The sequence below is a fragment of the Panthera uncia genome, unplaced genomic scaffold (genome assembly GCF_023721935.1).
Source record: "Panthera uncia isolate 11264 unplaced genomic scaffold, Puncia_PCG_1.0 HiC_scaffold_1696, whole genome shotgun sequence".
Taxonomy (NCBI): domain Eukaryota; kingdom Metazoa; phylum Chordata; class Mammalia; order Carnivora; family Felidae; genus Panthera; species Panthera uncia.
In genome coordinates this window covers 1,503-29,290 of record NW_026058356.1, presented here as the reverse complement: position 1 = coordinate 29,290, position 27,788 = coordinate 1,503, and the positions used below count along the sequence as shown (strand labels likewise).

Below are 27,788 nucleotides of genomic sequence, written 5' to 3'. Positions count from 1 at the left end.
AAAAAAAACCAGACACCAAAATGCATATATGTTATATGTCAATTAAAGATTTGTTGAAAGATTGAGAATATGAATTCTGGGTGTGCTCTGGTAGAATGCTCCCCACAAACCTCTCCTACTGATGCTCCCCCGAAATTTAATCCTTACAGTATAAGGACAGTATTTGAGGACATAATGTAAAGTGGCCTACGACAACTACATTCTTTTGAAGTCTCATGTTGTACATCTTAGAAATCCATGTGAATTCCCTATTCTTCACCCACACATATTTTTAATTTTTTTTTGTTAATGTTTATTTATTTTTGAGACAGAGAGAGACAGAGCATGAACGGGGGAGGGTCAGAGACAGAGGGAGACACAGAATCTGAAACAGGCTCCAGGCTCTGAGCTGTCAGCACAGAGCCCGACGCGGGGCTCGAAGTCACGGACCGCGAGATCGTGACCTGAGCCAAAGTCATTCGCTCAACCGACTGAGCCACCCAGGCACCCCTCACCCACACATATTAAACACAAATATTTCCCTCAGAAAATATTCAAAGAAATAAGATTAAAGGGAAGTGGGTCGTGGTTATACTGTGGGTGCGGTACTTCTGGCACACTGTCTCAGACGTCAGTTTACAAAGAACTGGCAGAAAGTAGATTAGTTACAGTTAGACAGCCTGGCTCATGTATCAGTTTCACCACTCAGCAGTGGGGCCCTGGACAACTCCCCTAGATATTCTGAACCTATTTCTTCATTTATATAATGGTGAAGACAACAGTACCTATCGCACGGTGGTTCTGAGAATTAAATGCGATGATGTAGGTTAAATCCTGAGCACCACTAACCTTTTCCTTCCCTCCCCCGTAAAGCAGTACTGGGGTGGACAAAAAGTCAACATGCTGTTTGCTGCAATATATATATTTTAATTCAAAGTGAATCGACATTAATACACCATAAATTCTTATTTTGACACTCACCAAAATAGTCACCTGGAAAACCCGCTTTTTGTGACAAAGTACAGAAGGCTTGGTCACATTTAAATCACTGAGAACTAGAGAGAAATACTAGCGCAAACCGTAATAGACATTACATCCATAAAAATTTTCCCAGTCCTTATTGTAATATTGCACAGTGCAATTGCTACATGGCAAACTAGTGTAGCATAGAAGTAAAAGCAAAAACAAAACCAAAGAAAGAAAGCCACAAGTCTAAAATTGTTAAACAGTTAACAGTTCAAACTTAGTAATCAAATCTGTATCATTGGGTTCATTAAAACAAATCTTCCTACACCTTGCAGTGTATGATTTAACTTTTACTCAACACAAACCAAGATTAAAATTAGTAGTAGAGATTTTAAAAAGTGAAAAGGCTTTGCTACTACAGTAACATATTTAAACACCCTGAAGGAAAAGAAAACTAAATTATCAGGGCATTGGGTAAAAAAAAACAAATAATAATAAATCTGCAAGTTAAAACAGTATGCAAATATGCAACTTGGAATCATGCAGTGTTTTATTTAAGAAAGCAGTAAAACCAAAGAAAACTCGTCAAATGGTTTTAAAGAGGGTATACATCCAAATTCTTGTCAGTTTGTTGAATTTAGACGTTGGCAGGATTTTGAAATTTTTAATTCTTAAACACGTTAAAAAACCCGTGATTAGAATCAGTTAAGAGCAGAGTACTTAGCTGGGGGTACGCCATTACCACACCTTACTATTACATTACGAAAACATTTACTGTTTATTTAACAAGACTGTCAGAGTCTTGGAACTGAAATACAGAAAATCCGACATTTCAGGGTAGTAAACGTGGCCCTGAATGAAACTAAAACTGCGCCAGTTTTGTACCTACTGTACAAACATAAATCGATCCTTTGCACTCGGGGTTTCCGAAACATGCGCTGCCAGTGTGGATTCTGTTCCAAGAAGTGAGCAGACACCAGTGACCTGCTGGACCGTATAAATAAAATTAATAAGCTGTGGAGGGCAGCAAGTTTACTTAAATAGTGACTCCATAAATTTGCCATCTGTAAATAATCTTTTAAATTAATCTTAGGCTACTCCTCTTTTTTATGTGTAATATATATATGTATATATATTTCTATTTATATAAAATGCATAGAATTGATTACTAAAAACACTGAAACTTGTGGGGAAAATTAAGTCCTTCATTTTCAGTGTGACTAAAAATGTACTGCTGGTTTTTATTTTATGATCTAATACTGTAATTTTTAAAATCAATTTCAGGCACATTTATTTCATTGATGATTATTAAATAAAACACTGCTTGTGTTAATGGAGTAAAGAAAAGTTTATCCATTATTAGCTTATTGTCAACGCTGTATTAGAGCTGTACTAGTGGTACGCAATTCATTCATCAAAGAAATGCTGTAAATCCAAAACATTTGGAGAGTTTTTACACTCAAATGCTTTGTACTGTTTATTCCAGTAAATGCTGTAAGATTATATTCCAGATTTTTAAGGAAAAAAAGTTAAGTCAAGCCTGCAAGATACAGCTTTCTCAAGTGTCTACAATGCCAGTATGAAAATAAAAAATTAAGTTACATTGATACATCCAAGTTTTTTATATGCAGTGATGAGCACAAACATTAATAGAGATAAAATACTGATGCAAATAACACACCCCAAAATAACATATGCAATTATTTTCCATCATTTACAATACAGTAGTTACAATGACACTCCAAACAGAAAAGCAAAGTAAAAAATCAAAACCCCAACTTCTATTTCATGTAATTAGACTTATACAGAAATTAGAAGGCTAAGTAACAACTAGTTAATCACCTAATTTCACAGCTATCTGAAGTGGCAATCGTTATATAGCAGCTTATCTATGATACATTCAAGATAAATGATACAATTTATTACTTGCCCATAAGCTAAAACACAGCCTGTTTAATACCTTTCCTTAAAGTCCACCTCTATACTACAATATACTTGAGGTCTATGCAAAAAAGTAGCTACCTTTTATATAGGAAATGGATGATTAAGTCTTTGGTGCTGTAAAAGCAACTTCATTTAAACATAACCACCACCACCACCAAAAAAGAAGAAAAAAGAAAAGAAAAGAATAAGGGAAAAACCCAAGACACACTTCCTAGGGGAAAAAAAAAGCATGTAATCTCTGTCCCTGACGGAATGTATTAAATAAGCAAACACCACCAACAAGCAAAACAAGTACTACAATGTAAAAATATTAAAAAAAAAAACAAAAACAAAAAGCCCTCTCACATGCATAAATGAAAGATTGCACACAAAGAACTCACATCTTTTCAAGCTTCAATAGTAAATATTCTGCTACTATTTATTAAATACTGCATGGTTTGCCCAAGCTAGGATGAAACCACATCATGAATCAATAAGCATTTTGCGTTTTCTTTCATTATCTACTCAAAGTCATGCCTACTTCACCTCTAAACATTTCATTAAATCCAATTATACAGCAAACACTCCCAAAATAAACTTAGATTGTATTGCAGTTTCACTTAACAGTATATAAAATGCTGTGTTGTGACAGATATCAACTATCCATTAGATACTGAATCAATTTTTCTTAAGCACTACTAACTGCTTGCTTTTCTTGAAGCTAGATCATTCTGAAAAATCAGACAGCAGAATTCAGCTATAGCAAACATGCTGCCCTCTTAGTAAGGAAAAAACAGCTACGACCTGAAATCATACCACACAAAACCAAAAATGAACATTACTCTATCAAAAGGAAACTAAAGAGTAGATCTGAATTTAAGTGCTGCAGTCCTCAACATTTATATATAGGTAATAACATCAACAACCTCAAATATTTAAGGCACTATGTGTGGGAACGGTTTACAATGCAGCTGAGATTATTAGAACAACATTTAAGAGCAAAGTCTAGGCAACATTTTGCCCATGCAGAGACACATGCAAATGTAAAGAACAATAGCTCAATTTCTTAGGTAAGTGACCCAACATTTATACACTAAGACACAGATAATACAATTCACTTGTATGCTGTAATTCTGACATATGTGCATCTGTTGCTCTAAGTCTGTACACAGAATGGCTTCCCAAATGTGGATGTGTCTTGCACTAGTTAGAAGGCAATTTTATAAAAAATAGCAGGAGCAAAACTGGACTTCTGCTCCCATAAGTCACCTGTCTAGAGTTACTACATAAGAAGATAACATGACCAAAGACAAGTTATACCAAATGTGCAAAACACATTAAAAGTGAGTTTTGTTTTTTTTTTTTTAAAGCTCAAAGTTGTTTAAATTGCACCCAAGTCTACATGATTCAAAAATAATTTTCTTGTGCCATGGCTAATATTTATTAAATACCATGTTTTTATTTTTAATCAAATGTTTATATCATTGAGCTTCCTCAATATACTCTTTTGGAGTTTTCACATATATGGATACTGGCTGAGTTTTGTTGGACTCAATGGAAATCCAGTATATGCAGGTGATGCTGCAATGTAAGAATGTGGTGGGAAGATTGGTTTGTACGGAGTCTGATGAATGGTTGGGGATGGTAACAGGCGGGGATTTATGCCCACTGGGACTTGGTGAACTATGCCACTGGGATGAGAGATACTGTAAGTTGGATGCTGTAACATAGGTCTTGAGGTACATGGAGAGGCTAAGAGGTGGGCCACCGGTGCAGCACTACTGAGGGTAGCTGATGATGGGTATGGAAGTAGAGTAGGCGGTCCTCCAAGATGTGCATTTCCAGCCAGATGGGCATGCACGGCTGTGTGATTGGGACTTCCATGAGAAAGAGTGAATGGATTACTGGTAACGCTAGTGGGGATATAAGCTTGCTGTCTTCGATGTCCGAAGTTTCCATTCCACTCCTGATGCCCAGAACCAAAGTGCTGAACCTATTCAAAAACACAGACAAAAAATGCTGAGTACGTACTCTATAAGTTAAAAAGAAAGGAACAAAGGGAAATTACAATATAGTCTGTAACTGGTAATCCATAGAGGATCCCTCAGATCTCCACTTCTAAGCATAGAGAAAAGTAAAATATCAATGTTATACACATTAATATTAAACACTTTAATATTTATTACTATGTATTATGATAACATTATATTGCTACTAGTGTCACTATCTCCCCCCCCCCCCCCGCATCGCTACTAATAGCTACTTATTTTATGTAAGGCTAACACCTTACGTATGAGACATTATTTCATTCCAAAACAACCCTACAAATATAGCTATTATGCCCATTAACTGTGGGCCAGATTTGTTGAAGAGACCTGGCCAAGGTAATATACGCAGTATTTGGCAAAGTCAGGATTTGAATGCAGGTCTGACTCCAATACCTGTTCTCTGTTCTTTCCCAAAATGAAACACTACTGCTGAGCACAGTACCGAAGAGATGTAAAGTACTCAGTAAGGCATCACTATTCCCAACGACTAACACAACAAATGCGGCCATCAATCCATCAGTGCACATTTTCAGTTGAAAGGTCTAAGACAACAAACACACTAAAAAATTATTTAAGAGAATCTAAAAGCCTAATCTTTCTGAAAAATTCAGGCTTATGGATAATCTGGTTCAATACCCTATTAGTAGGCCAATTACTCCTTAGTCACTTGGGATAATGAAAAGGGAAACATTTTTCAAGACTGCATATGGTTTCAGAATCTTTTTTCCTTCCAAATGAAAAACTGCTGAATTTGAATCCCAAAGACTCTTACAAATTCACAAACATACCTGACTGAAATTCAAATGCTGTTGCTGGAATGCGGATGTCAATTTCTGCTGGCGATTACCTGCTGTGGAAGGCTGGTTTAATCTTCCAGGAGCTGATCGTCCTTTTACTAATGGCTGGCAGGCAGAATCTGGCAATGAACAAAATATTAGACAGCTGATGCTTTTTCCTGCTCACATAAAAATGAGGAAGGTCTTTAGGTATTTTACGCAGTAGTGATTTTAAGGTCCGACAACCTTAAAATTAAAGAGAGACGTGGTCTCAGGATTTCCAGTACTGAATGACAGAAGGAAAGATTTCCTTTGTACAACAGGTTTGGCAGGATCAAGTTGGAAATTCAGAGATGATTTTTTGGCAATGTTGTTCTCTGACGTTCCCAAATTAAGACTTTTTAAAGGGATAATCGGGGAGAAGGGGAGATTCAGTTTACCTGTGTTTGCCATATGCTCATCAGCATTTAATCCATTCTCTAGTCCCATCGGTGGCACCACAACAGTACAAACAGCTGGTTTGGTTTCCGTATTGGCAGAGGTTACCAGTTCCGGGTTCTGACGAGCGTCCTCCACAAAGTTCCTCTCTGCAAATGGACTGTCATGTCCCGAAGAGTCTGATGTTGGAGAGCCATCCACAGTATCACAACCACTTTCCTGTTCTTCATCTGACATACTACAAGAAAGTCTTTTTATGAATAATATGTTTTTCAACATTAAATCTTAAGTTAAATACTATCCAGGCTCCAGGAAGTTGAGAATCTTATTCAGTTATTTCATATCTAATTACAACTTCTTCCTTGTCCAATACTATTTTTTTCATAGATTTTCTAGACTCTCACATTAATTCTCTACTCAGACTGTTAACCCTAATTCTATCCTGTTTAGGTACATCATTTTGGCACTTTATTTTCTCTCCTTTCCCTTCCCACTTGATTCTTAGTAGTGGTTCAAAAAATTACACTTTATAAACTCCAGGAAATCTCATCCAAACACTACGAAAGAAGCAATGTTCTGGATAATTTAAATGAAATGTAAAAACATATATTCATGTGACCTGGATAGTTCAGATTAAATTCTAATGTTAGGATTCATGCCTTTAGTGGTAATTTGGGTCCTTTTAACCACATATCTGAGAGGTCTTCCCCACCTCTCCAAAGGCCTAGCCAGAGTCCTCCACACGACTCTGGACCTCTCCACATTTCTCTTCCTGGCCCCATCGGGCCATGACAATCTCTCTCCCTTTGGAATTCCTACAGCATTTATGGTCTATTTTAATCATTCATTTCACACTTAGCAATTTGAAGCATCTTTTTATATATATTTATGTATATTTATAGTTATTTGTACACTTATATAATTTTTATACGGATGTATATATTTACAGATATGTATGTATGTATCAACTGCCAAACCATATTATAAGCAATCCAGAAGGTGTGTTAAAACGTCTTTACGTCTTCTAAAGTATACACTATCATATTTCCTGACAAAGGAAAAAAGAGAAAACAAATGTATAAAATTAAGACTTAAAGATTTTTCATCTTTTGTTTCCACTAAAAAAAAAGAATTTCTAAAAGTTGAAATCAAATGTATTTCACAGAGATGTTTATGGCTTCTCTCTTAACGTGTTAGTACATCACGCTGGCTAGGAGAAGCTCACTACTTTAGTGGCAGTACATGTCCCTGGCCAAAAAAAGAGTAGGAAAGGAAATGTGGATAAAGCCACATAGATTGATCACCAATGAGAAAAAAAAAAATCCTCCTGGATACTCTACTGACAGTGGGTTATTACTTTATTACACAAAAAATTCCTTGTTTACTTTGCTAAAATGTTAAAATGTTCATTTTGCTATCTTATTATTCCAAATTGAAGTAGTAACTGTCACCTATGGAGCTGAAGTTGAGGACATGGCTTTCTGCCCTTTCAGAAACAAATGATCCTTTAAAAATCACTTGTTAGTGGGGCGCCTGAGTGGCTCAGTCGGTTGAGTGTTCGACTTCAGCCCAGGTCATGATCTCACAGTCTGTGAGTTCGAGCCCCGTGTCGGGCTCTGTGCTGACAGCTCAGAGCCTGGAGCCTGCTTCAGATTCTGTGTCTCCCTCTATCTCTGCCCCTCCCCTGCTCATGCTTTGTCTCTCTCTGTCTCAAAAACAAACAAACAAACAAACAAAAAAAAACAAAACATTAAAAAAAAATCTCTTATTAGAACCTCAGTTTTTCATTTAGATGTGTTCTACAACAATAAAAGAAAATTATCACTTAAAACCCAAGTGATCTGGTTAAAAAATTACGTCCAAGAAAGAAGCCACTGTGGTAAATCAATAGGTATGTATTAACATAAACAACAAAAGAAATCACAGGCTTTTTGGCAGTCCCAGTATCTATGGTATACGCCCCCTGGAATTCCTTTACCTGTTCGGTCTCTTGCACGGGGATGGGCTGGACTGCCCCGAGGAGCTGGTGCTCAGAGTACTATCAGGACTGCTTAGCGAACACATCCGATCGATATTCAAAGTGCTCTGGCAAGCTTCACAATCTAGACTATCTTTACATCTAGCGAAGAGGGATGGGAAAGACATGGGTCAAAAATGAGAAGTAGCCAAAATTTACATGAATTAAGGATATAAAGCAGTTAAATGTGACTTACAATGACAAAAATCTAAAGCTATGAATATGGGAGAAATGCTATAATAATCATGTTAGTTACTATTCAGGATGTACACTCCCAAGGACATTGACAGACAAGGGTTAAGTCCCAGAAAGTTTCTTTTTCACCACACCAGAGGGCGCCACCGCTACTTAAGGATGCAGTATAAACACAAACTGCTTTTGGCACTTACTCTCTGAGTGAGTGTCTCTGCGATGTCTCCTCCTCATCAGTGTCACTGCTAATAGTAATCACACTCACTGCAGGACTTGGGGAGTCAGCAATGATGATGGTTTGCCGCTGCTTGTCAGAAACCGATGAATCAGACTCCTGCCTGACAGAGGTGTCACAACAATCTCTTGCTTCTCCTTCTGAGTTATGATTGTCCTGTGTTTCTATACAACGTACTTCTTCAATGTCTTTCCCATTTACTATCTTTGGAGAAATAAATGTTGAATGTGGGACATTCGTATTCTGCAATGAATTACTCCTGCAATCAAAGGAATAATGTGTCATTTCTATAATCAAAATATGTACATGACATTTTTCTAGGATATCTTGTTAAAATGAACAATGTTCAAGATCACGTATATAACATACTAACATATATAGACTGTTTTGTAAATACAAAGTATTATCTCTAGAAATACCAGTGTAGATTGCATTTACATACATTAAAATGGTCATTTTTTGGTAAATGTGATATCTGAGTGTCTAAAATTGTCTAAAATTATATGTAGATAATAAATCAAAAGGGCAATAAAGACAATCTTACCAACTGAAAGCATTTATTTCCTCTCTTCCTGGCTCCCATTCCATTAGTTTTACCAAAATACCTCTGAGAAATTGAGAAGGGAGCTGGCTTAGTGTTTGTAACAAAGCTATCAAAGAGGTCATTTTGAATAAAACAGAGTGACCCTTTAGTGAACATGCAAAATTTACTTTAAAGATTAATTTTCAAAATGCAGAGGAAAGTTAAAATATCAATACCAACCTGTTCTGGCACAGTTTATTTTTCTTTACAGTGGCAGGCTGAGGCCAGACAACATGTGCAATGCCCACACTAATTGGCTGCGGGGCCGATAAAGTTATCTGATTGGTTAGAAGAGGTTGTGGCATCACTGAGTTATAATGATTACTGTGTGAAATCATTTTCCTAGGGAGAAAGTTTAGAAAAATTGAATCCCTCCTATACCCAGATCTATTTTACAAACTTCACACAAAAAGTATTTTTGTTTTTAACTTACCCCCAGTCTCCAAGCCTCTGTGAGCCAGCCATACCCTCAGAAGTTAACGCAGTAGTAGCCGGAGCCATGGGTGTTACCTGCTGCCAGGCAGGTACCAGCATCTGCTGTGTTCTACCGGACCACGTCTGCTGTGCCACGCACAAAAGAAAAGCTAGTGAGTTACAAGTAATTCGTCATTACTACATCTTAGAATCAAAAGTATATTAAGGCAACAATTATTAATAATTATGTAAAAGCTAGTAACTAAAAAAGATCAAATTCCCATCCGGATCATCTTTTCTGTTTCTCAACAGCACGGGCTGATATGTTACAAGTGGATCACTGCCCTTCTTGAGTATAAGGAGGACAGCACACATGCAAAAATAATAAATTATTACCGACCTGAGAAAGAACTCCTGGTCGGATCTGTAGTGGCTGTACAGCTGGGGCCTGAGTTACAAGTGGAACCGTATTATCTACTCTTATTGAATAACTAGTGGGTTTACCATGTGTTGCAGGAATACCTGTGAAAGAGGAAGAAAAAAAAAAAACAGTTCTCAAATCAAAAACGATTTCTCTTAACTTACAAAACTCTTTGAAATTCAAAGACTTACAAAATTCTGATTAGGTTTATAAAATCATCCCCTACATAAAATATTCATAACACTAACAAAACCATCTTTTAGGAAAGTGAGGTACTTTCTATCTACGTTGTGGTACATCATTCCAGAAACTGACATAAAGCTACTCCTTCTACTGTTTTAAAATGCATACCACCAAGTTGCATCATTTACTTTTCTTGAAACTTCCCATTCCTTTTAAAGTTTGCTTATTATAGCTTTATTTCCTTTTCAAATAGTTCTGCCACTATGATAAAGGACATGGAAAGGTGAATCGAACTCAACATCCTGATCCTCTAGCAGGTAAACATTCATCTTTTCATACAAACTTAGCTCTGCCAAGTATTCTCTTCTTTAAAACCTGTAATAGGATCTCACACTTTTAGCACCAAAGGGAGAATGTGTCACAACTTCACACTTCAAAGGCCATGATGGTTTACACGATTCAAGAAAATTCACGGAAGACACACTCATTCCAAGGTCCAAAGGAAAAAGCAAAAATAACCTTTCAGACCTAATACGATGATAGTGCTAAGCTTTGACCAATATGGCTTCATCTACTAGTAGCTGCTGGAACTCCAGGACAAACATCTTCCACTTTGCTTACCCACTAGGACAAGTAGAAAGCAAGATCACCAGCCACGTTAATCCTGTTAATGTTAATGTTTCTGTGTCATATATTGCAAAAGGACCATGCAGATAGATACTGTCTTATATTAAACTTTGAGACAGTGAAGTAGTATCACCCCAACTGAGAACTTTGACTAACAAGATTTTAGGGACATCCCCCAAGCTCAGAAAGCTCAGTTACAAGAATAAATTCAGTGCTTGATTAATTCCAGCCTCTTGCAGCAGTTATTTTCAGTATAGGCTGGTGGAAAAAGCAGCCACCTTAGGTAAGAGAAAAATACTACAATTGTTTTCTTTTACTATTGAAAAATAACCCCATAATTTTATTGTGCAAATACACTGTAAGTGTTAATCCTGTTAATTTTGTTGTGCTTATTTTTCTTCACAGAGGGTTTTACCCTCCTCCCAGGGTGTTCTATCTCCTGAAATCCACTGAAAAGGCTAGGTAGGGATGAAGTTTAACAAAGATCTACAGATTTTTTTTTTTTTTTAACTGACCTTCTTAGCCCTTCCAAAAAGCATGTCTTGATCGGCAAATTCTCCAAGAAATGGAATCTAAGCGCACCCAGGCAGTGTAGATGTATGGCAGCAAGACAGTCTCATCAGAGAAAAAAGCAGAATTCACTTTGACAAGGGGTAAAGGACAGAGCGAATTCTCAAATCCCAACAAAAGTCATGTTGCCCTTAAATTCTCCTCATAATGCCTTATGATGAGAAGAATTCTATTATCTTCTCTCCTCATGAGGTCTAACTTATTTTTATCAAATTCAACAGTGATTAAGATCCCAATTTTCTACAGTTCTTAGGCTAGCTAAAATTTTATCTTTGCTTGATTAGATTTGCTTTCATATCTGCAGAGCAAGGCACGAAAGTTTACAAGATTGTTCTAGTACAACAGGAGAATTTTGTTGGAATGCATTTCATTCTAAAATAGCAGTTTTCATCCAAAGGGGATGAAAAACTAGTTTTTCAGATTGCCAAATAATGTGAAATGCTTGTCGAATACATACTCAAATTTGTTAAACAGAAGCTTGGCTAAGTCTTTGTTAACTTGAAAAAGGTAATAATATTATGGATATAGTACTTCTATATCTATACCTACATATTATATCTATAACATGGAGAATATATGAAATGCATGATGAACCTACTAGACACCACAGCCTCAAAGCAAAAAATGTAAAGTGAAGTAGAAAAGACATAAAATCTATTTAAAAATACAAACTATAATGGTGCCAGAACTACTACCCAACAGCTGCCCAATAACCATTTAAAATGTTTCTTCAAAATGGATTGGTGGCACATTATGAGGGAAAGTGGTAAAAAGACCAATACTGGGATTTTCTACAGAGATACTAAAGTGGATTAGACAAGGAAGCTTTCATTGCTAAGCAGACACTACACTAAGACAAAAAACAATGAAACAACATATTTATAGAGCCTGCCTATCCTGCTACAACTGCACCTGTTACATAAGCTAACAAGTTATTTTGCTCTGTCTTACTGGTAATTCTAATTCAAAAATATTGTGCTTGACATTTAAAGGGTTTATGAGTCTGAGAGTGTCTCCTTTTCTTTGTTATCCTTCTTATGAACCACTCATACAGCTGTTAGCATATGTGTAGAAAGGTCACTAGTCTTTCATCAATCATAAGGCACAAAGAGAAAAGATTTATCGGACCTCATTGAATGTTTTAAAAATGACCCTTAACTGTGTTTAGAAATGTGCCTCACAAGCCTCCTAAATTTTTGCTACAAACAGAAGGTAGGCTCTGAAAAAAAAAAAAAAAAAAGCTGCTATTCTAAATCTTGATGAAATATGATTTTGGTACATGGGGGAAAATTATTAGAGCTTAAAAATCTATTTGTTAGTATAGACTAAAACTCATCTAAGTGAAAATGCATTTGTGGAGACACAATGTGACACAAATGTCACTTACATGACAACTAATTAAAAAACAAAAAAGCGTCAATCTTCCATGCTCAAGTATTTAGAAGGAAGATGTCTACCTACCACTTACTATCAAATGGTAGTATATGTACGTTGAGATAGACTGGCGGCAAATATGGCAAAACGTTAACACTTGTTGAATCTAGGGTAGAAGGCACTGTATTATTCTTTGACTTTTTCTTTAGGTTAGAAATTTTTATAATTAACAATCGAGGAAAAACAAAGAAATAAACACAACAGTGTCTTTAAGAGCACTGACATGATAATATGGGTATTTTACTATCCCCAGCCATGGGTCACTGTCACAGATACTTATAGACCATGTTGGTCCACAATTTCACCTTAAAAATCAACCATCTAAGTAGTTGTTTTTTATCTGTAGTGCTACAAATCTTTCTCTCGATGAAACCTTATACGAAAACCCAATATACATAAAAGATGAAAATAAAGTTCCCCTGGTAGAACAAAAATGGCTAAAGAGTTGAGATGTTTTCACATCTCTTATTACCAGTCAGTCCAGTCAACAAACATATCTTGGTGCTTTATTAGGCACTGTAGGAGATATTAAAACTTCAGAAACATCGTTTAAGTCCTTGAATCAAATAAAAAATTTAAATAACCTTCAGAATCCAGAAATATTAGAGCTAGAAGTGACCAGGACCGTATCTACTCAGTCTTTTCCTTTGACTAAGGCTGAAAACAGGTTAAACAGACTCATCTACAATGACAGCAAACAGAACAGGACTCTAGCCCAGGTGTCCTGACTGAGTACCAACTGCTTTCACAGATGCTATACAGTCCTACCACCACGCTTCAAAGAATCATTTAGGGCCTCATTTGTAATTAACCTCTTGCTTTAAGACAGAACTAGATGCCTAGCAAGGACGAAGTGCTATGAAAGGACCTAGAAAGTCACATTTTATTCTGGTTATTCCAGCTGTAACATTTGCTGCTGTTGCCCTCTAAGAACCACTAACAAATTCCCCCGTGTGAGAATTTATGGCCTCTTCAAAGGTATTCTGCCACTCATCTCACCTGAGGTTTTATTCTGCTTTTTATCTAAGGAGCATAATCTAACTGAGCAAAAAACAATCTCTCTCTTTTTTTAAAACCTAAGGTATGGATAAAGAACAAGACTGTAACATTCTTGGATAGAATTCTTTTGACCAAAATTTAATGAACTGAGTTCTCAGTTACTTTAATGTCTAGTAATAACAGACAGATAAAAGGTACTTACCTAAATATCTGGAGCTGTGATAACCAGTAAAGGACAACCCATAGCTTTCCAAGCCCATTAATTTCTACTAAGGTATTTTATCATGCAACTCTACAGGAAATATAATTATCAGATGACCCATTCTGTCAGTGATGATTACAGTGGAGCTCCAGTCACGAAAGAAGTGTCACTGGTCTAAAGGCTACTGACCAGCCTAAATTAAATTCAAATGTAGCAATGTGGCAAATGTGGCAACAACTATGCAATATATTTTATAAAAATATAATTAAATTTGTTTAAAAATAACATACGCCTAAATTCAAAGTGTAATTTAAATCAGAGTACCTTGAATAGCTGGGGGACAGATAATCAGCGTCTGCTGAAAAGCGTCACCACAACCGAAATGAGCAGTTCCGGCCTGCAGAGGAACTCCATGGTGCCCAACGGAGTGAGCGGACGTGGTTAACGCCTGAAAGGATCAGCACAGGCGGCATTGTACTGAGTAGTCTACATGCACGCTTTACCAATACAATTTGAATGCACTTCTTAAAGTCGTAACTCTGATAAAAATGGGCCCAGAAACTGATTTTACTCAACTCTACTTTTCATGGAGCTGCTGCACAGAAAGGTAGGTAGGGGATATTAAGAGAGTGAAAGGTGAAAGGAAATAAAAGAGTTTAGGTAGACATGTTCTAATCATTGCCCTGAAATGGTAGAGATTTTACAGAATAACCATCGCGAGAACCTCCCCGGCACTGTGACTTCTAATTGCTGACATGAGACTTCTATATACTTCAAAAGCAAAACGAGCAATCATTAAAAAAGGAGTACAAATTGTTAAATATTATAAGTTCTTACCTGATTTCTTAATGTGCCAATTTTAGTAAAATTTGCTGTCAGGTTAGCGGTACTGCCTGAAGCAACTGGTCTTAAAAGTGAAGTTTTATTGTGATTATTTGTGTCACATGAATTTGGGTGGGACTTACAAATATCCATAATATGAAAACAGGACTTTACACTGCAAAAAAAAAAACGGGGGGGGGGGGGGGGAAGGTAACTGTAATATTTTAAATGTTAAGGGTAGTTTAAAATTTATAAATTATTTCTAAAAGAAAAAATTATCTGACTTGCACTTAATCTGCTTATTTTCAATACTATTTCTACCAGAAAAACCCACAAAAGATTGAATTTTAAAGCTAGTGGAAATGTATCTTATATCTGCAATATTTTCTAAGACATCAAAGCAACAGTAAGCATTTTTTGACTAGCACAACTATAATTTCATGACCCTTGCTCTAAATAATTTTTCCAAAATTTCTAGATCTCTACATCCCTAAACTATCGATACAAAATATATAGTTATGTTATTTTCAAAGTGCTTATATATGGAAATCATTAGATATTTTCAACTGTTGGGGAGAAAAATAACAATTTTAAGGGGAATCCACAATAACGGATACTGGTTCAACCCTATAAACTTCTTCATTCAGTCATTTTTTTAATGTTTGTTTATTTTTGAGAGAGAGTGCAAGCGCCTCACTAACAGCAGAGTGCCCGATGAGGGGCTCAAACTCACAAGCTGTGAGATCATGACCTCAGCCTAACTTGGGCACTTAACTAAAACCAAGCCACCCAGACACTCTCAGTCATTTTAAAATATAAAAAGTTGTTTTAAGTAGTCATTTACATTATCCCCTGCAGCCTTACAAAGAAGAGGTGTGGGGTTCAAAGAATGCATAAGCTTTACCTAAGGTAACTCTGATAAGACCTTCTCAATGTGAGCATAGGTATATTCTTTTCCATTAACCCATAAAAACCCTTCTTTCCTGGGGCACCCAGGTGGTTCAGTTGGTTAAGCATCTGACTTTGGCTCAGGTCATGATCTCACAGTTTGTGAGTTCGAGCCCCCCATTGGGCTCTGTGCTGACAGCTCGGAGCCTGCTTTGGATTCTGTGTCTCCCTCTCTCTCTCTCTCTCTGCTCCTCTCCCACTCAGGCTCTGTCTCTCTCTCAGAAATAAATGTTAAAAAAAAAAAAAATTTTTTTTTTTTAAACCCTCCTTTCCTTCCACAACACAGAGGAGAAGGTGTGGGCAAGGAAAGCAAGATGGAGTCTGTAGGACTCAAAAGAGGGAGGAAAACTGTTAATACTTCCTTTTATTACATATGCCTGGCTATTAAGTTAAGAATGTCATGTAAAAAAAATCACAGTCATTTTCAGTATGGTACTTTGGAAAAAGAACATTGGAATGCAACTCAGATTCATATTCCAGTACTGTGCTGCCACTTACTAGTCTATGTGAATTTGGTCGAGTTAGCTTAACCTCTCTTGACTCAGATTATTTACATTTAATAGATATATTGAATCATTTCTCTAAAACACTAATTTTCTAAGACTTAGTATTATTTCTCCATGCCATTTTAACAGACTTTAAATGGGGCACCTGGGTGGCTCAGTCGGTTAAGCGTCTCTTGATTTTGGCTCAGGTCATGATCTCACGGTGGGATCAAGCCCCAATGTGGTCTCCATGCTAACAGCACGGAGTCTGCTTGAGATTCTCTCTCTCCCCCTCTCTCTCTGTGCCTCCCCTACTCATGCTCAATCAATCAATCAATCAATCAATAAATGTACTCTTTCAAAAAAATAATGAAGATTTTAAAATAACATACTGGTTGCTATGAGGGAAATCTAGAAGATGTTTCATATTAACAAAAGAATGGTTCAAAGTCTCAGCTGGAGTAATTCTTAAATCTGCATCAATTAGCAACATTTTCTTCAACAGACTAACAAATTCTCTTCTATCAGCTTTCTCAGCCAAAAGATCACTTCCTTCCAAATCCATCACTGTGTTCACCTACAATATCAAAATTTCAAGTCATCAAATACAAATAAGCCATAAAAGGTAATAGATGTTAAAGTTTCAGTTTTAAAAAAACACAACACAGGAAGGAACAGAGAACTACAACTGTTTTGAAACAAGAACAAATAATTGAGTTTCATAAATTCAGAAAATGTTTCAAAGTACCAAATAGTATTCAAAGTAAAAAAAATTAATGAATATTTTAACAAATATCCATTTCTAACAAATGCAAAGAAAAGAAATTTGTAGAGCTAGGATTTCCCCTTTTGAAGAAAATACTTTCTACTAAAGAACAGGATGGAATTAATAATATTTGATAAAGACAAATGCAGTTTAGTTCCTAAAGGGCTGAAACCTTAGAATCAGTTTTGTTTGAAAAGCTTAAAACCAACAGCACTCTATAGTCATTTAGAAGATGATGAACTTGTGGTATCCTTGGCATTCAGGTCTATCATCGTAAGCACAGAAGACGAACAAACATGACTGTGGTACTCACATGCACTATATCATCCAGACTGTTGAATATGTACTTTCTGGCTTCTTTAGACTTCATTCCTGTCTCTGCCTCATGCTCTTCTAGTGTCTTATTGGATATATCAAAGAGGGGAAATAATATATTATTATCCACCATTTGGAAATTCTTTATTTCTTTAGTTCTGGCACATTTAGTCTAAAACACTGAATATCCTAAGGCAAGGAATTTTAAAAGAGTAATTATCAAAAATGTGCTTTTTAAAAGCACCAAAAGAAAAATGAGAAGAGCTTGGTTCAGTTAAAAAAAATATATACATATGAAAAAGTAACTGGTTATAAAGTTAATCACTGGGGATTTACTAAGCCCCCAAAAAGCCTAAGAATAAATGAGGTACTTGGGTTATGGAGTAAATGTTGAAATTCAGTCCCTGTCCTATAAAGCTTAATAATGGGAAACTGAGTAGAGAAGATGAAACACACAACACAAAAGTAATTACATACACAAAATTTAAAAAACCATTTAAGATGAGTTAATAATTATGTTGTCAGGTTAGAGAATGAGCTAAGTTACTCAGGGAGGGCTTTTTTCTCCCTCCATTAAAAAGGGAGGGGGTCAAAAATGAAAATTCAGAAGGAGGCCGAAATGCAGTAAAATAGAAATAGGCATGGAGGGTATTATCTACATGAAGCACCTTAGAAAAATTTTTTTCCAAATTTTTTTCTTTTTTAATGAATTACCTTTAATCTCCAACCAGAATGAGAAATATCTGTTTCTCTGCAAAAAAATCTTGTGGATTTCGTGCCCACATTTAACAGCTGTTCTCCTGGTAAACCTTGAGTCTGAGAAATATATCGAATCTGAAATATAATATACAAAACAGAAGAGTTTATTCTTTCATGTAATAGATATTAATTGAACATGTATTCTGTATCAGACACTAAACTAGATGTTAGGTCAAGAATTAAATGATGTAGTCTATGCCCTCAAGAAATGCAGTCTAGTAGGGAGCATACAAGTAAACAATTATAATACAGAGTTGTAAGTACCATAGTAAATACATGCTTATGGAAAGACAGAGAAGGGACACCTAAAATAACCGAAGTCACATAAAGTTCCAAAAGAGGTGATGCTCAAGTTGAGTCTGAAAGGACAAGTAAGCGTTCTTTAGGAAACCTTATTATGATTTATGCTAAGGGTATAATATGAATAAATATGGACAATCAGGAGTAAATACCACATACTCAGATACTGAAGTGCAGAGATTCACTAAGTAGAAAATGACAAGGGGTGAAAGTGAACTAGCAGGCTGAGGGTTTTACCAGTAGGGTAGAAGTTTTATCTGTCCTTTCCCTCTATAAGCCCCAAGTGCCCACAATTTTATCTCTAAATCTGTATCTAAATATTTATCTCTAGCTCTGGAGCTGTAGATCCAACTGCTTATGGAAACTCTCCATCTGGTTGGACTTTAAGCACCTCAAAATGAACATATCCTCAACTCATTTTCCTGTTAATCCTCGTGTATTTCCCAGCAACACCAAACACCCAAATCAGAAATCTGAAATTTATACCGGACACATACCTCTCCATCATCACGGTCCCACATAACTGTCCCTTCTCTCCATCTCCATTTCAAGTCTTCTTCAATTCTGAGTTACACAATTTCACAAGCCTCCTAAGTAGTTTATCTGCCTCCCTAATGATGCCATCCATTCACCCCCAATTCAGTATTCACACTGCTAACAGCCATTTTTGGTAAAACACAAATCTGACTGTTACCCCCTTGTATAAAATTACTTTACCGCCTACAGGATCAATTCCAAACCTCCAATCATAGCATTCAGGCTTTGAGCTTTATCTCTTCCCTGCTCTTTACATGGTCCTTTAAAGCAGCAGCCCATCTAGCACCACACTAAATTTTGCATGGGCTGTTTCTCCTTCCTAAACTGCTAACTCCTACTTAACAATGTCCCTGTGCCCCTCCCCACCCAACTTCACCAAGTCCCACAACAACAAACTTTAGTACCGTTCCTTCTTCAAGACCCAGTTCAAGAACTTCTCCTCTATACAGCTTTACCTAACCTTCTCAAACAAAGATAATTCCTTTCCTCTGTGTTCCCATCAACCTAAAACAGAGCCATTTTAATACATTTATAATACTGTAATACAATTATTTTTTTACACGTCTGTTTTCCCTATTAGACTGTCGAGTCTCTAGACAACAGAGATAAGTTACCCATATTTGTATCCTCAATTTTACCTGAAATGACAACTAAAATATCCACCTTACAAATCCGTTTCATTTCATTTGAAGTGTGGTGCCTTCTCTCACCCCACATCCCCAGAGTGGCTGACTTCCTTGTTTTATGAAAACCAAAAGTGAAAAGTACTAAGGGTCCAGTACCTAGATGTTACATCAGAGTCTTTCAGATGGTGGGAAAGGCGTTCCACAATTCAACAAACATACACAGAGCATTTATTATGTGTCAAATGCTAAAGATATGCAGATGAGTAAAACATGGTGCCAACCTTCAAAAGCATATAGTTCAGTAAAATAGATAAATGTTTAAGCACGTAATCTGCAATTAAGCAGGAAGTGCCATTATGAAGAAGAAAATAAAGTGTTAAAAGAACACAGAATAGGGCAATTGAAATAGCACTGAAAAAAAAAAATGGCAAGTGATCTTGTGAGTTTATTTTTGGTCATAATGCCTGCTCTGTCTTCTGGGGGGAGAAAAAAAACCCTGTTCCATCTATAACTCCTAATACATGAAAAGACTCAGCCTTTGCCTCCTCTGTCCCCAGTGAATGAAGGGTGAAAACCTGACTCAGAAGTGATTCATTCATAAATTCATGTTGTGAACTCAACTAGAAATAAGCTAATAAGCAAATTAGACTTACAATGTCAGGAATGTGAACTAAGAAATATCAATCACTGTTGAGGAATGAGCTGAATGCACCTGGAGTCTAATGGCCATGTTAACATAACCAAAGTTAACTGTAAGCAGAAACTCAGAGTAGCAAATTAAAATCAGAATAGATAAAAATACTTAAAGAGCATCTAATTCACACTTATCCAGTCCCAGAGCGAAGTTCTACTGAAGCGTATTAATTCCATTAAATGTCTCTTTGAACCCAAAAGCACCTCCAACTCTAGACTTCACAAAGTCCAGTCATATTATAGCTCCATTCTTGGATTTTTGTGATAGTCTACACATGAAGAGCCAGCTACTTGAGAAGGTCTCTATGCAACCCAAATAGCCAGATAAAATAGAATTCTTCAAAGATTCCTACTCCCCCTAAACACTCAGGAGTTGAAATAGAGAACTTTATTTTTCTTACTCAGGATATGACTTGAAATTACCAAGTAAGATAATTTGAATATAAATTCAGACTTTTAGCTGTTCTGGATGAGATTCTATCTAAACTCCAACAAACATTTTGCAAGAACAATCAACATTTACCAAGTTAATATTGTCTAGCCATCCATAAAATTTATTTAATTCCCTGGAATGTTTTTGATATTTCCCTCGTAAATACAGGTTAAAACCAATACACAGAACAGTAATAAGACAGTATACTGTCGTATTATAATTAAGACAGGAAGGGATTCAAGCACTAATTCACAGGACAGCCTTCTCTAAACACATACACCAAAACGCTGGTGTACAAATGGGAATGAAATGCAGAGATGAGAAAATATGACGTGAGGAATTCTCGACATGGTCAATGCCTAGCTGTAGAGTCCAAAATTCAAAGAGGAAATTGCCTTGGAAAAGCTTTAAGAAATAGATGATAAAGATGATTAAAGAGCTAGAACACAAACCCAATAATGCAGAATTAAAATAATCTATGAATTTTTTCCTGGTGACCCAAATGTGGCTTTTAAGTATATAATAATTATAGGTCTACTGTTAATTCTTTTTCACTTCCTTTGGGAAAAAAACAAAACTGTTATTGCATTAGAAGATTAAATAAAGGTTAGACATTAAGACAAGACCTAAGAGATAAGTTATATTTCATAGAAAGTCTTTATTTTTGTAAATGTTCCATGTGCACTTGAAAAGTATGTATTCTACAATTTGTGTGTAGTTTTGGATGTAGTACTACACGCCTATGTCATTAAATCAACTTATTCATGAGCTCAAATCTTCTGTATACTATTTTTTTTCTACTTTTGCTCTACCAATTACTAAAAGAAATGTGCTAAAAATTTCTAATTATGACTGTGGGTTTATCTATTTTCTTTTTTGGTTCTGTCAATTTTAGATTAAAGTTATTACTAGATGTATAAAATATAGAACTGCTCTGTGTTCGTGCTGAATTGAATTTTCCAAATTCATTGGCTAATATCCCTTCTTTATAAGTAATACTGATGGATTTGTAATAGAAGAACACTTCTTGTAGTAAAAGCAATGCTATTAATAAAAGCAAACACTAAAAAGAGTATCTTGTACTCTCATACATTCTGAGAGATAAACATTTATACAAAATGTCGTTGTAGAACAAAATGATAAACTAAGCTCTTGGCTCCATCACTAAAACTAAAACTCTGGAGACAGAATGCCAGTGGAGGTTGATGGATTTGAGAAACTAACATAAAGACCATGAAAATCCTCTTCAAGTGACAGCAGAGAGACAGTTGGGAAGGTGAAAGTGGACGTCTGGAAGTGGAAAGTCTGGAAGAGGGCTGGTGCCAGGGATTGAGCACAGACTGGTGCAGGATTTGGTTGGGTCCTTTTAACTCTCTCCCCTACTGTAATGATCCTTATGGAAAGTATCATTATCCACAAGGTAGTGTAGACGTGGTCCACTGCTAGCAGGAAAGATTCTGGATTCTGATTGCCTGTGTTGGATTCTTGGGCAAGTTATTTAACTTCCCCACACCTTGGTTTCTTCATCTGTAAAACAGAGGCAATAGTAGAATGTACCTCACAGGGTTATTGTGAGCATTAAGTGAGTTAATGAAAGTCTAAGAACAGTTTCTGGCATATAAAAGAGCTCAGTAAGTATTAATTAGTAATATTACTATTACCCACTGCACTGCCACTGTAGGCAAAAAAAAACGAGTTAAAAAATAAAATAACAATAACACCCCAATTATGTGCCCAAGTACATAAGGGCAGCAGATGACTGGAACAAGGAACAGGTAATGGACAAAGGCATACCCTACTGATGGCCTCTTCACATCCTAATTGATGATCTTAATCTAGGAAGCTAGGGAAAATCTATGAAATCAAACCGCATTAATAAGTAGACTAAAGTAAAATACAACCCCTAGAAATACTTAGGTGAACATTTTAATGGATGCATAAAAGCATTTGAGGGGCACATGGGTGGCTCAGTCAGTTGAGCGTCCAACTCTGAATTTCGGCTCAAGTCATGATCCCAGGGTCATGGGATTAAGCCCCATGTAGGGCTCCATGCTGAGCGCTGAGCTTGCTTAAGATTCTCTTTCTCCCTCTGCCCCTGTCCCCCGCTTGCACTCTGAATGAATGAATAAAAATAGCATAGGATAGCATAGCATAGCATAGCATAGCATAGCATAGCATAGCATAGCACAGCACAGAATAGAATAGGCATTGAAAGTCCAAACCAATTTAGGATAAAAGAAAAAACTTAGAAAATTGGGAATAGAGGGAGCTCTATTTGACATCTGACCTTTATCAAAACCTATACAGCATACATCATATTTGGAAATATGTGTAAAGTCTAAGACTGAAACCAAACAAGAATGCTCACATCATCAATCCTATTCCCTTGCGTTATTGGAAAATAACCCGCGTTATTGGAAAAGTTATTGGAAAATAACTTTTAAAACATCAAATTGATAATATGCAACTACTGATGCTATATGCTAATTATTTTTTAAATTATTATACCCTTTTGGAATTAAAGTAATATACATCCTGAAAGTACTGCTAATCTGAATCAGATTAACACCTGTTCTCTGTTTTAAAAGATATCTATTATGAAATTTAGAAAAACTGAGGTTTGATCAAGGCTTTGTTTTAAAGTACCACTGTGACTTTTAACAAGTCATTTCATTTTTCTGGACCTCAATTATCCTCTTTAAAAAACAGGAAAGAGTATAACTAGAAAATCTGTAGGGTCCTTCTCAGTACTAACAACAGGTGTCCAAGACTAGAACTGTAAAAATCCCAATCCAAAGTACAGCAGCAAATCTATCTGAAGTTGCCACAAGATGGTGTTCTGCTCCATAATACCATACATGTCATAACTTGTAACCCACAAAACCAGAAGTATACTTCTAGCATGTGACTGGTACCCTTGGTCCTTCAACAGCTAAGAGATTATTGGATTCTGCAACTAGATCACCAACTCGTTCAAAACTAGCCACAGTCTAGCCATCTGCATCAAAGTTAGTGGCTGGGTAAAAAGCTGAAGGAAGCCAAGATGTATGTATGGAAAAGGTTACAGAAACTACCTTCTAAGAGGAATGCTGAACACAAAGGGAGAAAAGCAGAGAATATAGGAAGCCCAGCCTAAAAGAGGAGACTTATGGGTAGAACGTCTATGGAAGAAGAGATTAAAGTTAATGATAACATCTGATCTCATAATTACTATTAAATGATTTGTAGAATCACTTCAGCAACACTGAAGTCACCAAATTTACAACCTCTCAGACCCTTTTTGATATAGAAAGCTAAGCCCTGAAAGTCAGAAATAAGGCACATTTCATTGTTACAATTAGATTATGTGTGCATTGAAATGTTCTATTTTTTCATTAAAAGTTAAACACTATATTGTTTAAATAAAAATTATATTTATCCACTACAAACCAATTGAAGACAAAACTGATATAATCACTTCGTTAGTTTTGACTGTTTTCCACTAAAATATGATTTGAGTATATGTATCTATTAACAAGGTTGAAGCTATGAAACTTTTTCAAAAAATACTGATTAAGATTATAATTACTCCAAAAATAACCTCGGTATTAAAAACAAAAACAAAAAATAAAACAGCAAACAATATGATCTAATAGCTTAGAGAAGCTAATGAACATAACTGAAACTATCATGAAAAGTGTTTCATGAAATAATTTGCTGGATTCTACTGAGAATCATTTATTTATTTTTTTTTAATTTATTTTTTAATGTTTATTATTTGAGAAAGAGACAGAGAGCAAGCAGGGGAGGGGCAGAAAGAGAGGGAGACACAAAATCAGAAGCAGGCTCCAGGCTCTGAGCTGCCAGCACAGAGCCTGATGGAGAATCATTTAAATAATGTTAAACAGATTTTCAGCACCGTTCAAAAACAACTTAAAATACTAAAGAGGGTTCAAGTGACTGAAGTACTTAAGTCCAATAATGGTTGTTGATTTAAGACCAATAGTTATGAGGCCTTTTATTCCTTGGAAGTGGCTGACATTTCATCCACCATCAAAGTTGTCACCCAAGCATAGCTCTATTATTTAAATGGATACAGTCCAGCCCTTTATAGGTCTGTAGCATAAAAATGATACAAAAAATTCTCCCAAGTGTTTTTTGCAGAACTGTTTCGGGACCTGTGGATTGTAACTTTATGAAAGCTTACTTCAATTGTTATAAAAGTTTTTAAACAACCAAATACAGTTTTGAGATCTTGAATTTAAATTCCCTAAGGTCTCAGATTTTGTTATTTTATTTTAAAAAGATTTTGACAGGTATTATATACTGGGGAAATGCATTCATATAAGTCTACTATTTTTCTTTACATTCTATAAATTCTACCTCGATGATCATGAAGTTTTGTTACCTGATCATACTCCAAGGCTCCTGGGTAGAGTGGCCATCCAAGGAATAATTCTGCAATCACACATCCCAATGACCACATGTCTATGGCTTCACAAAATGGCAACCCCAATATAATCTCTGGAGCTCTGAAATCGAAAGAAAAAAAAAAGAGTGATTTCCCTCTAAAATTATCTTAATTCATCTGACATTCTAAGAAAAGTTAATAAATGACAGAGAAGTCACCTTCTATTTATAGTAACTTCACTTTTCAGAACTCTTTGAAGCCTAGCCATTAAGCTTAAAAAGGTACAATGAATACAACCATTGCTAGGATAAAAATCTCTATACTTAGTCTCATAGAGAATTTTATTAACATATTAAAAAGGGGGAAAAAAGCACAGATCTTGACTTTGCAACTGTAACAAATTAGAAATAATACACTAGAAAGAGAACTGGAAAACTATGAAATACATACACTGTGACATCAACAGAATTGAAAACCAGACACTGAAAGATAAGAGCAAAACAAAACAACCCCAAAGGCTAAAAGTGGATCTAGTCCTAGATATTACTTCAGAACACAATAATAAATATTCACAAAACCAGGACCATTAGTCATCCAAATGGGACAAGACCAAGTAAAATTTTAAGAGGCAGAAAATAAAGGACATCGGAACAGGTAGAAAGTATTTTATCAGTTGACAAGCTCTGATAACTTGGAAAATGTATTCCATGAAAAATATCATGCCCAGATAAATATGTGCTACTTCACATGCCCTGCCATGATAAAATTAACATTCTGAGAGGCTTCACATACAGCTATGTAATTCCCAAGTAAGCCATACAATCATGGCTACCCTGAACAGTCTCAAACTTACAGAGAAGTTATAAGAACATTACAATGAGTGGGTTTTTTTCCTGAACCACTTGAGAGTAATTTGCTAAATAACTCTATACTTTGCATTTCCTACAAACAAGGATATTCTCCCACATAACCACAATACAATCATCAAAATCAGGAAATGCACACTGGTACATCTCTACTATCTAAGCCCCATACCCCAAGTTTGGTCAATTATACTAATAATGAATGTCCTTTATGGTAAAAGGATCCAATTCCGAACCATGCACTGCATTTAGTTGTAGTATCTCTTTTTTAGAATAATTTGGGTCTTTCCTTCATTTGTATGACCTTGGCATAAGATATTACAGGTCAGTTATTTGTAGAATGTCTCTCAGTGCAGGGTTGCCTGGTGTTTCCTCATAATTAGATCCAGGTTATACATCTTTGGGAAGAGTATTAGAGAAGTGATGGTTTTTTTTTCTCATTATGTGCCATCAGGTGACATACAATTTTGATTTGTTCTAGTACTAATAATGTTCACTTTGTTCCTCCTTTTCCCTTTGTAATTAAATATTTTGCAGGATTTCAGTTTGGGACTGTATATATAATCCTTTTCTTATCAAATTTTCAATTTACTCATTTATTTGCCTATGTGAGCCTAAATTAATGGAACCCTATTTTATCCAGTGCGTTATAATCCATTACTACAGTTATCTATTTTGATACTCTAAATTTCCCAGACTTAACCAGTCAGAATTCTGTCAATGAGCTATGGGTCCTCATTAGTGCCAGGATGGCACTGTTCCCAGGTCCTCTCAGTATACACATTATATACAGTTAGACAAGATAAGTTAGACAAAATATACAGTTAAGCAAAATAAGGCTTCTGCTAATTTCTTTAACTGATACTGCTGTCATTATCTCCTAAGCCAGTGGTTCTCCATCTTGGCTGTACATTATAATCACTTGGTCCTGGCCACACTCCATACCAATTAAGTCAGAAACTTGAGGAGAGGAGGGGTGGGGAGTGGGAGAGACTTAGGAATCAGTATTTTTTTAAAGCTCCCAGGTGATTCCAATACATGGCCAAAGTTGAGAACCAAAGCCCCAGGCTCAAGTAGTTAGACCAATGGGAAGACCGTTCCATCTTCTCTCTACAGCTCTTCTGATCACAGTAAGTTCTAGGGATAAGCAAGCCGTTTTCTCCATTGATTTAGAATCTGTCCAGTGACTCTTCCGCTCCTGGACATCTCTGCTGTAATTAATACTTAAGGTTCAACAGACTCTTAATCCACAAGCATTTATTAAAAACCATACCATAAAAGATCTTTAGAACATAGTTATAAAATACTTTCATTCTTTTGACAAAATGCTTAGTCAGTAAGGGTTTGTGTAGATGCATACATGTGAATTATATTCAGATATAACCAAATGCTAAATTGTGTAGAAAGAGAGGAAAAAACAAGTTACACTAAGTTATCAATCTTACATATTCACAATATTGTACAAAAGACAGAGAAGATCTTACCCTTTTTTTGTTCATTATGATATACACAGAACCTAGCAGAGAATATGCACTCAGTAAACATTTCTCAAATAAGTCATTCCTATAAAGGTTAGGTCACACACACAAAAAGGATCAGACTGAAATGAGTTTGAACTGACCTTGAGGAATAGAAGCCTAGGCAGAAAGAAAGAGAAATGGCCACAAGAGTTAATAAAGAGTAGGGACGCCTAGGTAGCTCAGTCGGTTAAGCATCCACTTCGGCTAGGCCATGATCTCACAGTTCGTGAGTTCGAGCCCTGCTTCAGGCTCTGTGCAGACAGCTCAGAGCCTGGAGCCTGCTTTGGATTCTGTGTCTCCCTCTCTCTCTGCCCCTCCCCCGCT

The 27,788-nt window shown here is 36.1% G+C and overlaps 1 protein-coding gene across 3 annotated transcripts; it reads right to left on the bottom strand.

Moving 5' to 3' along the window:
* LOC125917319 (homeodomain-interacting protein kinase 3) lies at positions 1-27,788 on the bottom strand. Of its 3 annotated transcripts, none has more exons than XM_049623553.1 (15): positions 25,079-27,788; positions 18,058-18,177; positions 17,342-17,428; positions 16,655-16,839; positions 14,845-15,004; positions 14,332-14,455; positions 9,972-10,093; positions 9,591-9,718; positions 9,338-9,499; positions 9,119-9,181; positions 8,537-8,833; positions 8,109-8,249; positions 6,133-6,368; positions 5,705-5,832; positions 1-4,861 (listed from the first exon to the last, which is right to left on the bottom strand). In XM_049623553.1, exons 1-15 carry the CDS (start codon positions 25,154-25,156, stop codon positions 4,385-4,387), a joined length of 2,508 nt encoding a protein of 835 aa, XP_049479510.1. In that variant the 5' UTR covers positions 25,157-27,788; the 3' UTR covers positions 1-4,384. The 3 variants fall into 3 exon arrangements, with proteins under 3 accessions (XP_049479510.1, XP_049479511.1, XP_049479512.1); XM_049623554.1 differs by having other exon boundaries at positions 9,591-9,715; positions 25,079-27,787; XM_049623555.1 differs by lacking the exon at positions 9,119-9,181 and having other exon boundaries at positions 25,079-27,787.

What these genes read in the sequence shown, in the direction of transcription:
- LOC125917319 (XM_049623553.1), bottom strand. Translation starts at nt 25,156, where the DNA reads ATGTGGTCATTGGGATGTGTGATTGCAGAATTATTCCTTGGATGGCCA. An exon ending in GATTTCCCTCATAGCAACCA is followed by an intron (nt 15,005 to 16,654) that starts GTATGTTATTTT and finishes TTTTTTTTGCAG; the next exon opens with TGTAAAGTCCTGTTTTCATA. An exon ending in CAGAGGCTTGGAGACTGGGG is followed by an intron (nt 9,500 to 9,590) that starts GTAAGTTAAAAA and finishes CTTTCTCCCTAG; the next exon opens with GAAAATGATTTCACACAGTA.